Source organism: Pelodiscus sinensis, chromosome 8, assembly GCF_052426305.1.
Source record: "Pelodiscus sinensis isolate ZL-2025 chromosome 8, ASM5242630v1, whole genome shotgun sequence".
NCBI classification, from domain to species: domain Eukaryota; kingdom Metazoa; phylum Chordata; order Testudines; family Trionychidae; genus Pelodiscus; species Pelodiscus sinensis.
In genome coordinates this window covers 28,586,870-28,602,134 of record NC_143059.1, presented here as the reverse complement: position 1 = coordinate 28,602,134, position 15,265 = coordinate 28,586,870, and the positions used below count along the sequence as shown (strand labels likewise).

At 42.7% G+C, this 15,265-nt stretch overlaps 1 protein-coding gene across 1 annotated transcript in view; it reads right to left on the bottom strand.

Moving 5' to 3' along the window:
- COL13A1 (collagen type XIII alpha 1 chain) overlaps positions 1-15,265 on the bottom strand; it is a 118,750-nt gene that overhangs the window by 82,147 nt on the left and 21,338 nt on the right. The window contains exons 6-11 of the mRNA XM_075934944.2: positions 13,680-13,706; positions 12,514-12,540; positions 10,976-11,002; positions 10,840-10,866; positions 9,856-9,882; positions 3,803-3,868 (exon numbers count right to left, since the gene is read on the bottom strand). Coding sequence (XP_075791059.1) covers positions 3,803-3,868; positions 9,856-9,882; positions 10,840-10,866; positions 10,976-11,002; positions 12,514-12,540; positions 13,680-13,706 — 201 coding nt within the window. The remainder of the gene's footprint in view (positions 1-3,802; positions 3,869-9,855; positions 9,883-10,839; positions 10,867-10,975; positions 11,003-12,513; positions 12,541-13,679; positions 13,707-15,265) is intronic.

The window sequence follows — 15,265 nt, the reverse complement described above, 5'->3', positions numbered from 1 at the left end:
CTAGTTCGAACTGGGGGGTAGTGTAGACATACCCCCAGAGAGGCAGAGACTTCACACCTTGACTCAGTGGGGCAATGCCGTGATGGGACTCAGCACAGATTGAGACTTGCCTAAGAGCACTTTTAAAGGGAGTGGTGGTTCCTTTGATTTGGAAAAAAATATCCCATGTAATTTACAATGATAAATAGAAAGAATGAGCTGAAATGTTCAGCAATTTTGTGACCAGCTAAATGTAAAGGCAGACTTTTCCACCTGCGAGACAAACCCATAAGTGACCCAACCTCCTCTCTGGAAAACCCTTCCCAATCCAATCAAAATAGCTAGTTGTTCATCCTGCCCACTACAGCATAGGAAAAAAAGAGCTTTATTGTCCCTGCTTTCTGTATGCTGTTTCTAGCACATCCAGGGGTCCTTCCATATAGACACATTAGACTCCTTGAGCTGAGTGTGTGTTCTATATAGCCAATATCATTCAAGAACTATCAGCCATCTACCTTTACATATATTTTAGCTTTTACATTTTTGGGTGAATGGTTTAAATAAGAACGCAAGGTAAATAGCCTTGATAGAGTCAGGCAACTACAAATTTCCCCAAGACCTCCTTGCTAATGCCTCTCATTCCTGATTTACACTACTAGCCCTGACACTCATTTTCTGGCCACAGCCTACTCACCGATCCAAACAGTGAGAAACACAAATCTATGATTCTATAATAAATTGCCTAGAAAGGTGGTGGAATCTCCATCACTGGAGACATTTAAGAGCAGGTTAGACAGTCACCTATCAGTATGATCTAAATGGTGTTTGGTCCTGCCATGAGGGCAGGGGACTGGACTTGATGACCTCTCGAGGTCCCTTCCAGTTCTAGTGTTCTATGATTCTATAAAAAACAAACAAACAAGGAAGAGACTTCATTTAATTTCACTGTTGATCCCAAAAGGAGCTGAAGTTATGCCAGGCAGACAGGGAATACATTAAACTGCTGCATTATAAAGCCTTTGGATTTGGCATAACTAGAAAAACACATTTTAAAACCTTATGAATATGAAAATAAACTATTAGTTGCATAGTAAGTTGATAAAGTTCACCTCTTTGTGCTTAAGCTCTCGTTGGTTCTTTCCATTGCTAACCCTATGTTTTACTAAAGCAAAGTAGAATCCCATTTGCCTGCTCTGTCTCCCACTACTCGGACTATCAATAACTGGAATGGGCACTCTGTTGGATGTGACTATCCACTTCTTGGAATGACAGGAGCACTGATGGTGCTAATGTGTGTATATACATTAAACCCAGTTGCCATGATGGAAATTCACACTGGCAGTTGGCAAGCGTTCAGCAAGACCCAGGCAACCTTTTTTGGTAGAAGACCTGCAAAAACCATACGCTGTCACTGTGGTGTCCTTGCTTTTTTGCAGTGGACTGAGTATACTTTGTGTAAGCATGAGCTTCATATAGCTAGACTCCTAGACATATAAAGCTTAGTTACTACATAATTATAGGATTTAACTGGAATGTAACTCGGTAGATGGGGTAAGTTGGAGATCAGATATCATACTTATCAGATGTCATTTAATATTTTTAGCCATTAATTGGTGCTATTTTTCAGTTTTGTTAAACACCAATTAGTTGCCTAGATATTTCTTGTGGATTAAATGTTCTATTCTCCCTCTAACAAAGCTCATGGCTAACTCACTGTTCCCTCCAACAAGTTCTCTGTTATAGCACTCTTGTTGGCATAGTGTAAAGCAGTAGCATTTTTATTTTCAACTACTAACGGTCAGATTTGTTTTACAGCTTCAGCTCTTTCTAGCATTCCAAACATTTGGCTCCAAGGGTTCATAGGACTTACTGTTCTGCTGTGGGGAAGCAGGATTTGTCAGGGTGGGCTTATATTTTCTGCTGCTTGAGGAGTGAATGTCACACTTGCTAAATGAATCATATACAGTAAACTTCCGATAATCCGGCACCTTTAGGACCCAGGGGGTTCCAGATTATCAGATATGCCGGACTATCAGAAGGGGGGGCTATGAGGGGTCTGGAGTGGGGTGGGAGGGGATGCCACCCCAGACCCCTCATAGCCCCCCTTATGATAGTCTGGCTGTGCCCCAGGCGTCCCTGATTCAGCCGCTGCTGGTCAGTTTCAGCAGCAGCTGAATCGGGGAAGCCTACAATAGAGCAGCTGGGGTGCTGCCGGGTTGGTCCCGCAGCGCCGAGGGGCAGCGCTACAGCACCAACCCAGCAGCACTCCAGCTAATCTTGGGGACACCTGGGACAGAGCAGCTAGGGTACTGCCCGGTTGGTCCCGTAGCACTGCCCCTCGGGGCTGCGGGACCAACCTGGAAGCACCCCAGCTGCTCTTGGGGACGCCTGGGGCAGAGCAGCTGGAGTGCTGCCGGCTGAATCCCGATGCCTGGGGCAAAGCAGCTGGGGTGCTGCCGGGTTGGTCCCATAGCCCCGAGGGACAGCGCTACGAGACCAACCTGGCAGCACCCTAGCTGCTCTGCTCCCGGCTTCCCCAATTCAGCTGCTGGTCAGTTTCAGCAGCAGCTGAATGGGGGAAGCCTGTCCGGCTGCCCCAGCACTTCCGGGTTCCTGATGGTGCCGGACCATCAGGAGTCCCGGAGCATTGGATGCCGGACTAATGGAGTTTTACTGTACTTCAAATTCACATGATTTTTTTAAATGCTTATGAGATTTACAGTCCTGGAGAATGATGCTCACAGAACAGGTATAGAATGGAGAGTAGCAGTGCAAGCTTCCCTACCTGGCCCTGGAAATAAATGTTGGCTTTAAAAATCTTTCTATCTGTGCAGTCCTTTTTTTCTCTCTTGAGACTACCAACTAGGGGGCAGCCAATGCCAGCTTTAGTGGTTTGTATGATGTAAACACCTGTCCAGTAAAAAATGGACTGGGATCATCAGTTCATTTCACCTGGGTAAAGATAACTTTAGGTAAGCAGTAAACTGTCCTGGGCATGGATCAGTAGCCTACAGGTGAAAAGCTCTATAGGGATTACACATCTCTTGAGTGATCCTGCTTTCTACATCTCATACACAATGAAAACTGTTTGAAGTGACTAAACAAGGGAATGACAAAAATCAGCTGGTAATGTGAGGTAGATAAATATATTTTAAGACAAGGATTTGCCTAGTAAGCATGGCATCTAGCACCAATTTTACAGTACTTACTAAAATTAAAAAAAACCCTCTGATCAGTTACTGATGTTGTTGTGCATGCAGAAACTTGCTTCTTAAGGCCATGTCTCCACTGACTGGAGGATCGATGCTCTGGTGATCGATCTTCCGGGTTTGATTTAGAGGGTCTAATAAAGAGACCCACTAAATCGAAAGCTGAGGGTGCCCATGTAAACCACGGTATTTCTTGCTGTCACTGTTAAGGGAAGTCAACAGGAGAGTTTCTCTTGTTGACCTCCCGCTATGGGGCTGCCCCAGAAAATCAATGCAAGGTATGTTGACTCCAGCTATATGCAATTCATATCAATTTTCTCTGCCAGTGTAGATCTGGTTTAAGGTAGATGTCAGGCTTATCCATGCCTTTTTTTAAACCACATTATCCTTCAGGAATTATGTTTCATATTCCATTTTTTTAATTTAAAATATCCGGATTTGCTCTGTTTCTGTTTAGACAGATTTTCTCACAAAATATATGCTCCACTCTAAAGAGAGACCCCTGGTTCCACCAGAGTGTTTTTGAAACCCCTTCTCAAATGAAGGAAAGAAGCAGATTAATCTTACAATTCAGAGTTGGCTTAAAGCAGGCAAGGAGAAAAAAAAGTGTCTACCTGGAAAGTGCGTCTCTTTATGACCGGGGGTGGAGCCAGCCGCACTGAATTGAGGAGAGGCAACAGCTGAAGAAGAAGACCGAACCCAAAGGTCACAGGGCAAAGGTCACAAGGCAAAGGAGTCAGTAGGGCATCAAGAGTCAGAGAGCAGCCAATAAAGAAAATGAAAAGATAGGGAAAAAGAAAGACGGTAATGAGAATAAACCACAGCTGAGAAATAGTTAGGAATGGCACATGGCGGGATACTTGTCAACGGGTACTGCCTGGCAAACCTCTGAGCTCTGCTGTATTGTACTCTAACCACAGGAAAGAATGGAGGCACAGGTTTTTCTGGCAAGGGGTACAAATTTTGCTCCCCCTTGGTTTTTCACAGCCACCCAATCTATCAGTTCTTTCTTGCTTTCAGCCTGTCCCCAGAAAGAAAACTTACCAAGGGATTTATGCCAGCTTATACTGCGCTCTTCAGATCATCTTTATTGAAACAAAAATAAATATTCTTCTGCCCAATTCCCAGAGTTTCCTGGGGACACTGCTGTTCTCTCAGTTGTTTCTCTCAGTTATTAAGATAGAAGTTTGCTCTCTGGTTTTAAAGCTCCTTTTGTCACCTGAGCTCTCTGACAATGGCAGCTCCCTATTTCTGTGCCCCTCATTAAAGAAATATTTTTTTCTCTGGCAGTCATCTTGTGAGTAAATTATTCTGCTATCAGTTCTCTACAAATTACAAAGAGGATACAGCTTACAGTTATCCCCTTTTTTCTCTTACTCCAAGATTGTTCCCCATGTCTCTTTAAACTTCCTAATGATTCTGCCATTTTTCCTCTTTGTTAGATCTGCTCTTTCAAGGTATTGTGGGATTCCACCATTTAACTAGTTGGAAGGGTCAGTGCACAACAGTGAAGAAGTTCCTCCCAAGCAGAAGCAAAGTTCATCATATATTCATTAACCTCCCATTTCCTGCCAGGGACAGCAGTGAGAGAACTGGACCAGATTGCAAAGGTAAGCAGAGTTCTACCAGGGGCTGCCTCACTTGTTCAAGACTCTTAATTTTTTTTGCTTTGCTGAGATGCTCACTATCACCATGACCCAATTCCAGAAAGAACTTAGATGTCTGCTGATCACCAGGGCTATGTCTACACTGCAGAACTTTTCTGGGATACCGGAGGCATCCCGGAAAAGCAATGCTGTGTCCAAGGAACGCGTCTGCTTTTTTGGAACAGTTTCCAAAAAAGCAGATGCATTCTTTCACCATCCCTATATTCCTCATTGTTGAGGAATAAGGGATGTGCCAAAATAGGAGGATTTTCTGAAATTTGGCCCCGTATATACCGGCCAAATTTCAGAAAAGTCTCTTTTGGAAAAAAAGTGGAAAAAGAAACGCAAATTGCAGTTTGCAATTTGCGTATCTTTTTCCAACTTTTCTTTGCAGTGTAGACCTAGCCCAGAAGATAAACTTCTGCCTCACAATATGCTGAGTGTGTGCTTAGCGTTTTCTGGTTTAAAAGTAACCATGGCTTGTGACCCATTTTGGACAGCAATCCTCTCAACATCACAAAGCTGACCCTCACAAATCAAAACCACATACTAAAGCTCAGAGTCTTCTGTTCATCTTTCTGCTGGATCTAATTTCCACTTCCCAACATGTTCCTGTGCACTCAAGAGGCTGCTCAAAACCACAGAACACTGGTGTTGACAGCACCAATTCAAACTCTAGGAATATTCGTATTAGGCCTAATTAACTTTCCTGTTTACCTCAGTTTCACACTAACTCAGTTTTCCTAACTCCACTGAAGGCACTGTTGATTTACAGCAGTGTGAGTGAAGGGAGAAAAGGGTCCTCCGTGTGCACACTCAGCACTCCTCTCCGTGGGTTTACCTTGTGTTAGTGGTGTAGCTGAGGCTGAGAGGTGTTGCCTGCAGGTCTCCCATGACAGTGATGATGTGCATTTAAGCAGCACGTTCTGCTCCCCCAAACACGGGTGTTTGTGTTTTACTGAAAGCTCAGACCCAGTCTTGTTGCAAAATGAAATGTCATCACAATATTGCAGCCTTACAGCCCTTATATAAACAGTAAATGCATATTTGAGGTAAACCAGTGGAGAGAAACTCTGACGCAAAGCGCCACAATTAAAAGCAGATTCACAGACCACATTAGGGTGCAGTCTGCACTGAACCTCAGAAGAAATAAACATGATCATTTCATCTTTTTAGGTCACGCTATATGGTCAACAGAGCATTTGAAGACTTGCAGCACCCATGCTATCAGTATACGTGGCATCTGGGAGGGAGGAAGCAGCCATGTTGTCAAGGCTCTGAAGTCCAGTCAATCTCTAAGTGGCTGTCTGTGTTGACTGCCTTAAGATTTCACATAATTTTTAAGGTTATCCTGTTCTCTAATCTAACACAGGAACTCATAAGCTATCAAGAAATGCAAAATGGCATTTGAAACTCAACCAGGCCACCTTTGACAGGAACAGGTTCTCCTCTGCCAAAAAGCAAACTTTTGTGAAGAGTGGGGTGAGGAATAGAGAAAGGAAGGCCTGGGGTAGGGCAGGAGGATTTTGACCAGAACTCTCATGGTATTAATTAGGGTGTTTAGTGCCATGCGTACGTTGTACGGAATATGGCCAATGCAATATCTAAATGGCTGGAAAATACAGAAACACCCGCCCTCCCCCAATGAATGGTCCTGTAGTTTTTAATGTTTTTTTAGTTACAGACTAACATAGTCTGTAACTCTGAGACTGAAAAATACAGAGATATTTGTATTTCCCTCTGAGACTGGAAAATACAGAGATATTCTAGAATTATCTTCAGCTTGGTTTGATGAATGGTTATTTCCTATTGGAAATTAGCAAGAGAAGATTAGAAAGCAAAGTAATATAAGAGGCCAGCCTGGTGGTTCAGTGGGGCATTCTGGGAGCTGGGAAAACTGTTATCTTCTGCTTGGGCAAAGAGTGCATTTAGCTTCTACTTGTGGTAACTCAGGTGAATGATCTGGGAGCCACCAAGAGGGGATCTGTGGGAGGAACCATGCAGTAATTTGTGTAATCTGACTCTCTGGAGGGAGTATGGCTGCAATGTACTGGCATGTAGGAAGGGAGTGGGAGGGGCTATTCAAAATGGGTGGGGAGAAAAATGGCATTGAACATCAGCAGCTTATTTAGTTTCTCTTCTTCAAAACTGAGTATGTGTGGGCAGGGACCTGGCTGTGAATTCAAGTACACAGAGAGTAAGAATATGAAAAGTGTGTGAAAAATGCATTTCAAGCCTCCTTCTCCTGTCCCCAGAATTGCATTCCCAATGTTCCAATGGCAAGTTCTTTGCAACATGCAGCATGCAATATTGGATTTACATCCTGGTTCCTTTTGCATCAGAACTGGGTCTTGTTAAACCATTACCCACAAACCTTCAGTGTAAGAATCTGATTAGAGCGCAGGGCTGCAAGTGTTGTACTTAGGTATTCCTAGGGGATAGTGAAGATACAGTGACACAGAACTCGATCAGTTAGATATTCCACATCATCAGGAGAAGAAAGAACTTTACCAGCTTGACTCTTCTCAGACCAGCTTCCATTTCCAACCCTCCACTTGCCATTGTGATTTTGTACCATGCTCTGACAACCCAGTCTGTCCTTAAGCAGTAAACCATATAACCTGCTAGTGTGATCTCTTTACCCATTGGAACATATGTCCTGTTTGCTCATGGGTTACACAATAGACTGATGCTTTTAAGAGGGCCAAAGCAAAGAAGGATCCCTGACCTTAAATTTCCTCTCTTAAAAAAAATCTTTCCCTGTTTTTATCATATTTGAAATTCATTGTCTTACCCATGGCATCTGAGGATAATCACTGCTGCTTGTATGAACCAGGTCTCCCAAGAAAGACAAATTGTAAGTTAACTAAAAAAGTGCACAACACTATTTAAAAAGGGACTTTTCTTAATGTTCCCTCCTTTTTTTTCTTATAATGAGGAAAAGAAGGATATCCGTGCATAGGCTAGTGCATATTTACTATTCCCTTTCCCCTAGATCTTTCTGGCTCACAGATATATTCAGCACAGGAAACTGGGCTTTGGGAAGTTGTCACATTGGAAGCTCTGACTGCAGCTTAAATACCTCCACACCGCTTTCTTAAAGACTGGATATGGTGCTCTTCTAGACTTAGTTAGAGCCAAGCAAGGCAGAGATTCACACTGTACACCATAACCCTAACCTGCAGCACCTCCTGTGTTACAGGCCTGAACCTTTTTGAAATGAAGTCTGCCAGCTATTGATTGGGTGGTGGTAGTACTGAAATGTGGACCAACATCCAGCAATAACTATAAACTGAGACAACTTGTGACCTCAGACAGGTATTAAGTGAGGTAATCAATTTCTGCATTTCCTAATTTTGTTGGGTCCCAGCCCCTGCTTTTCACCTTGAACGATGTGGGCAGTCTGGAGCCAAGGGCTGTAATGGAACCCAGGACACTGCTTAAGTGAACGCTGTTGTTAGCTTTTTTTTTTTTCTAACATAACAATCTAGTGAGACAGCTTATCTAAATAAACACAGCTGACCTTCTATTATTGTATCGGGGCCGGAACACACGACCATCCTTCTCCCCCCAGCATCCAGATGCCACTGACAGGTCTGCTATGTACATGCAGCCTTCATACCAGAGTCTTGGACCACCTCATCCCTACTTCTCTCTGGGCCTGAGGCCAGAGCCCGATTTAATTGTCCAGAGACTTTTCAAAAAATAAATAGAAAGCTTTTAAGCCTGTCTCCCTGTGTACAGTGGTTACAAGTTTCAATCCTCTCATATGATGTCCTTCCAGTGCATTTCCAATGGCTTTTCAGAGCCACAGTTGTTTTTAGTTTTGTTTATGCCTGGTTAAATTCTATCCCTATAATCCTCTAAACACCATGATATACTCCCTTCTCTCTTGACAGGGGTACATGCCGGACAGGGCAGGATGGGGAAACAAGTGGGGCTATTTCCTGGGCTTAATGAAATTATTATTCAAATAAATAAAAGTGTCCCTTCCCTCTTCCAGACAGTGGTGTGCAAAAAGCCAGGTGGCATCTACAAGATTACAGGGAATTCATTGGGAACTGTGACAGAACTGGATACTGTAAATGTAGACCATAGGCATTATTTGCTGGGTGAAGAATTTTTACCCCTCCTCCCTCAAAAAACTTCCCGTCCCTCAGTGAATACATGGAGTTTAAGTGTTCTAACTATAAATACATAGGCTTTCAAGGCACATTGCCGGTATTACCCACCATCTTTTACTGGTTTGCTCATGAAGCCTATTTTTCTGCAACCCTGTATGGGCTAGATTGTGCCCTTTGGATCTGTATGTGGAGGGGGCCACCCATGCAAGTTTTGCCCAGCTTTAGCTCAGCCAACTCTGCAGTTCCCTCCCTTCCTTTGGGCTTTAGAGAAAGGCGTTCCACATGCTGGAAGAGAAGATAGAGAGCACAGGGACTGGGAAGGGAGAAGTGGCCAGGACAATGCAGAATCAGGATGGGAGACGCACATTGTCCCTGGACCTGGCCTTAAACAAATTGGGTGAAAAAGATAACAGAGGCCATAGCTTCATTGTTCTTTCCCCCAAGGGCCTCCAGAATTCCTAGTCATACAGCCAGCGAGGGAACTAAGAAGGGTACAGAGATGGTATGGAGGCACAAAGCCTCTAAATGTCTCTGTATTCCTACAGATCCCCAGGGATCCACAAAATTTTGGGGTGTAGCCTATAGCCTTTTCCCTTTGAGGCAAGCCCCACTTCCTGACAGCATGATGCTGGGCAGTTCTTTGTGAGGGGACGATAAGGGTGTATATCTAGAGGTCTGTCCTAATTTAAAGGAAATGAAATAAAGTTGTAAATCCCAGCTGAAAAATTCTATATAATACCTTCCAAGAAAACATGTCGGTCAGAAAAAGAGCTCTTATGGGACACACGCAAGGACCTCACTAACGAAAGCTCTTACATTCCCATATAAAAGCCACCCAAACAGATTAGGATTAATGTGCAGGAAGTCATGCTGCAGTTAATAACAAATACTGCTTACCCTGTGTGGGTAATCACCACACTGGCCCTGTGAAAGGAGGAGAGTAAAAAGAAAATAGTTTAAATTGTGAATGTAGTGAACTAAAATAGGCATATAGGGTCAGAGCTGCAGCAGGTAAATACTGACATGGCCACGCTAACCTCAGTGGATCAGCTATGCCCATTTAGGCCCACTGAGCATCCTGCAAATTATCTGATATCCCTTTCCTCCCCAATGTCATTTTTCTTTTAGTCAGAGATGCACAGAAAGCAAGAGAGAGTTTCTTTCAGAACAATCTCACAACAGAAGGTTTTTTTTCTCTCTCTCCACCCTCCCCCATTTTGAAATGTGCCCAAACTACCATTTTATAGGGGTTTTCAACATTTAGCCCATCCAATTTTCAGTGTAACTGCTGGGTCTTCACAGTTTGGAAATTATTAAAAAAAAACAAACAAAAAAACCCCCAAAAAACCAGGGTCCTAACTTCATATTTAGGCACCTAAATAAATGGTGATTTTCAAAAATTTGAACCAGCCTCACTCGGTGATTTTGAAAATCAGACCTCTTATTTAGACTGTACATATGGATTTAGGAGACATGCTTCTGGCTTCTAAGTTTTGGAATCACAGTTTTCTGTTATTAACGTTAGGGTCACATTGGCTTCCTATCTATATTCTGAGTCATAGCAGCATAATTTAGTGAAGAAATGTTTATACTGTGGACTCTCTAGCTATAGAAGAGCAGGCGATATTAATAACAACATTTCCAGATGAGTTTTCAGTCCATAATCTTTAGCATAGGTCATGACAGGAGTTGATGAGCACAGCTTAATTTTCAGATGTCCACAGGATGAACCCACAACTAGAAAAATATTGTCAGTTTTTGTCAACTGACCTAATTTGCTCTGAAAGCCATAGCTGAAGAATATGGAGTACTAAAAGGAAGCACTCATTCATTTCCCTGCCCTTTAAATGTCATTATAAACCCAACTCCCATCCAAATTACCTTCTCTCCTTTTTGTCCTGGAGGTCCCTAAGAAAGAAAAACAATTAAAAATGAATTAAAGAGAACTGTGCATATTAGGGGGAAAGTGCCAAAAGAAGGTAGATTTACAAGAGAGTGTATGAAGTACAGCACTTACCGGTTGTCCCTTGGGACCAGCAACACCCTTTAAAAAATACAGTGTTGTGAGTTACATTTATGCTTGTATATTCAATGACAGGAATATTAAATAGCACATGGCATGTACTTTGGTGAAAATGTGGCCTTTAAAAAGTCTTTAGCCAAAAAATTCCTATGGTAGATCTCAGTTGCCTTTCTAGTGTTTCTTACACTACAGAAACAAAGATGCACAAGTTCTATAGCTTTACTGAGGGGGAGATACCTACAGGAAAGTGAAAAATTATGTAGCTATATGACTGCTGTCTGGGGACTGAAGCAGGAACACCTGGAGCTAAAAATCCAGAGCTGGTAGAGCCCCAGCTCTGAACCAACTTATATTCAAATGGATTTTTCGTAAGAGCAAAAACAGTCAAACAGTCAAAGCGAAGTCACCCAAAGTATGTCCAAATACCTGCCTGGCAAGGATGCTGGCTGTAGGGAAATTACTAATTGCTGGCTTTCTAAATTACTCATTTGAATAACCTTGTGAATAATGAACACTCTGACCCATGTGAAAACTCTGAAAATTAGAGCTGGCCAAAAAAATTCAAAAGTTAAAATTCTGATGAAATGAAGGAAACTAGCTCAGGCTGTGTCTAGTCTACAAAGTTCTTCCAGAAAAAGATACGCAAATTGTGAATCACAATTTATGTATCTTTTTCCACTTCTTTTTTCAGAAGAGGCTTTTCCAACATTTGGCCCATCTACACTGGACCAAATGTCAGGAAAAAACCCTTTTTCAGGACATCCCTTCTTCCTCATAAAACGAGGTTTACAGAGATGCCGAAAAAATGTGTCTGCTGTTCTGGAAAAAAAATTCAGAAGAGCAGATGTGTTCCTTGGAAAAACTCTGCAGTCTAGATGTACCCTCAGCTACACATGCTCTGTACATTAGCTTTATAAGTCTTTATCATTGTGATTTCACAACCAAAATTCTTCAGATAACTCAAAGGCATAAGACCTCATTTAGGACTCCATAAAGCACATGCCAAGATGGTAGCATTACAATTAAGTCATTTTGGATTTACCAAGAATTCAAGAATAAAATAAGGCCTCTGAAAAATCATCCCAACTGGTGACAAATATGGTTTTTGTTCTTCAGAAAACTCCAAATCAGCTAAATGGGTGATTATGAAAAACTTTCCATAAACATTCACTTCTGAGAGGAGTCCAACCATGAAACATTTCATTTCCCCAAGTATTTTTAAAGAATATAATTAGTAACTGAACATAGAGCGTAAGAATTAAAATGACATCCCTATGCATAACTACTGAGATGCTATAGTGACTTGTTAGAGAGCTACTCATTGTCATAAAACTTATAGATAAGCCTCCTAGCTTCTGCTATCATGGTTTTACTATATTAGCTAGGAAGTTAGAATGTTAGTAGGAATTTGAGTGGTTAGTATGCACAGAGTAGCTCATTTCGTTTGAGTCAAACTTCAGCTAATGCCCCTGAGAACCAACACAGCCTCAAACCAACCCACTGCTCCCTGGAGATACACATGTAGTTTTTACCATCTCCCCCTTCTGTCCTGGATGGCCCTGAAAAGGAAAAAAGAGTGTGTGTTGTCACTATAGAATCAGGTCTAAGCCCTTCATTCACACATCCCCTTGCTATGGCTGATCCTTTCATTTTGCCTGTTCTTAGTACCTATGAAGACATAAGGATGTATCCAGTAGCCTCACAGCAAGTGGATCCTCCTTCCTGGTTATTCAGGTGTAAAGCACAGAAAATAAAGTTTTGCTGGTGACTGACATAGACATGTGGTGAGGTATTTAGACCTTTCCCTCAAGCTTGGTGGGAAGGGGTTACTGCTCTCCCTCTGACTAGAGGAAAGAGCACAGCTGTCTGTCCTCAGTGCAGGGGTGTGAAGGGTAGCAGTGCTCTGACTGATTAATCCCCCGACTAGAGTTCTATGAGCTGCTGAGGGATGTTTCTGGCAGTGAAATATAGGATCCTTAGTATGAGGTCTTGTGCTAAGAGGAGCTCTGGGTGGAGAAATTTGACTTCTCTTCCTTTCTGTAACTTGGTTGCAGTGAGCTATAATTTAGATTTTTCTTTTGGATTTGCCTGAAACAACTCATGCCTTGTTTCTTTACTCTGGCTGGCAGAAACTCTATAGTATCTGTGTGTGCCCTTTAAAGGGGCAGGGCATTATTTATATTTGTCTGTTTACAACAAAGCTCACCACAAAAGGGGTTTGAGCACCCCCAGGGCCTTCAGAATATTTGCTGTGCTGGCTGACCTGTCGCCATGTGGGGGAGGAATAAACTATACTGTTCAATTAAGGGCAGTCTGCTGCAGTGAGATATCTGAAGCTTAGGAAACTCATTCCATTTGTCTCTTAACTGTCACTGCTGGAGGTGGGAAGTCAGTTGCTCAGGTTTAAAGGGTGGCTTCAGGGATAAGTGCTAGTTCATAGGTGAACCAATAAGGTAATTGATCAACATCAGTAGCGGAAGGGCACCTTCTATGATTTACTGATGCTCTGAAGCGTACCCAGATGAATTTGGTGATGGTCTTCTCCTGCCCACAACTTTTCATATGCCTAAGGGCATGCACACACTTTGCAAAATAATTCTATCCAAATTAACCTATTAGCAGCTGGGCTTAAAGGACAGGGGAAGTTTTAGATCAAGGAACAGGGAGAGAGAAGCCATGAAGGAAAAGTTTTACTTACTGGTTTCCCGTCCAAACCAATTGGGCCCTGAAAGAAAAAAGGGAGAGCTGATGGGAAACTAGTTCATTGGTGGTTTATCCAGTTGTCCCATAAAACTGGGAGGAGACTGAATAAGAAGCAGATAGATCACACAGAATGATGTGGCTGGGACTATAAACAAGAAACTTTGTTAGATGGGAGATGCAGAACACAGGAGAAAGAAAGCAAATTGACTGACCCAGTAGAGCGCTGCTATGTGAGAGATTTCTTATCAGGTCTCTCACTGGCTGCAGAGCCAATGTGTCCATCATTCAGTTCCATGGAGGAATTTCTTGCCTCTGTCACTAGTGGCCTCTGGAATTAAGGATCTATCATAATGGGCTCTGAATGGACCTTTCAGTTCTCGTTGGCTGGAAGGATGCTGGCTGTAATGCAAGGGCTCAAGTGTATGTGTGTGTGTGTGGGGGCGGGAGGGGTGGCTGTGTACGAAACATGAGGAGACCTCACGACACTGGCAGGATTACTGAGAATTCGTGGAGAGGAGAGGAAAGGAAAGGATCAAATGGAAAGATGTGAGTCACCCACTAAAACATCCCAGAGAGTCTGGGTCCAGGTTTCATGTTTTTTAACTTGATTTGGGTTTTATTTGCTCTCCTTACACTTGGCCATCATGTGGAGAGACATGCTCATCCTTCCTAAAGTGAAGGCAGTATGAAGTCATGGATCATCTTTCAGAGAGACAGGGCAGAGTATTCAGGACTGACTGAGCATGGAGACTGCAGATTCCTCAAGTTCCCCCTGCCCTGTCCAATGTATTTGCCCACAGAACTGTGTTTATACTCAGCAAATCCTTGAAGGAAAAGTACCAAGCCCTCAGCTGAATTGAGCAGGCTGGTGGAAGGTGTCATCTCATCTGAAGAAGTGGGTTTTGACTACGAAAGCTCATGATACTATATGTGTATTTCTATTGGTCTCTAAGGGCACGTCTACACAGCAGGGCAAAAGTCAAGTTAAGCGACGCAACTTCAGCTATGTCAATTGTGTATCTGAAATTGAAGTAGCTTAATTCAGCTTTTGGCGCTGTCTACACAGCAGGAAGTCAAAGGAAGAACACCATTCCTTCGACTTTCCTTACTCCTCATGAAATGAGGGTTACAGGAGTCAGAATAAGAAGTCCTCCAGCTCGCCATTATTTTGAAATAATGGCTTGCTGTGTAGACATGCTCTTTGTTATTTTGGAATGACATCAGTTATTCTGAAATAATGCTGCCATGTAGACATAGCCTAAGGTGCTACTCATTGTGTTTAAAAGTTATGATAAAGGTAGTTCAGTTATGAGAATAACAGAAACGGCACAACAAATACTGAGTTTTGGAACAGAATAGATGGTGGGGATTGTGCTATAGGACCAACTTGCCAGCAAATGGGCTAAAATGGGAATTTCTCCATCTTCCAAATCTGGTTTTCACCTCAGCTATATCTGTAATTTACAGCACTGCAAAAGAAATTCCAGCCATGCTTTTGCTGTCTACCCTCCTATTGCCTGGGCTTCCAGTCTAACAAGGCCTATAGCTGAGCCATGCTGCACAGGGTCGGCTGAATCTCAG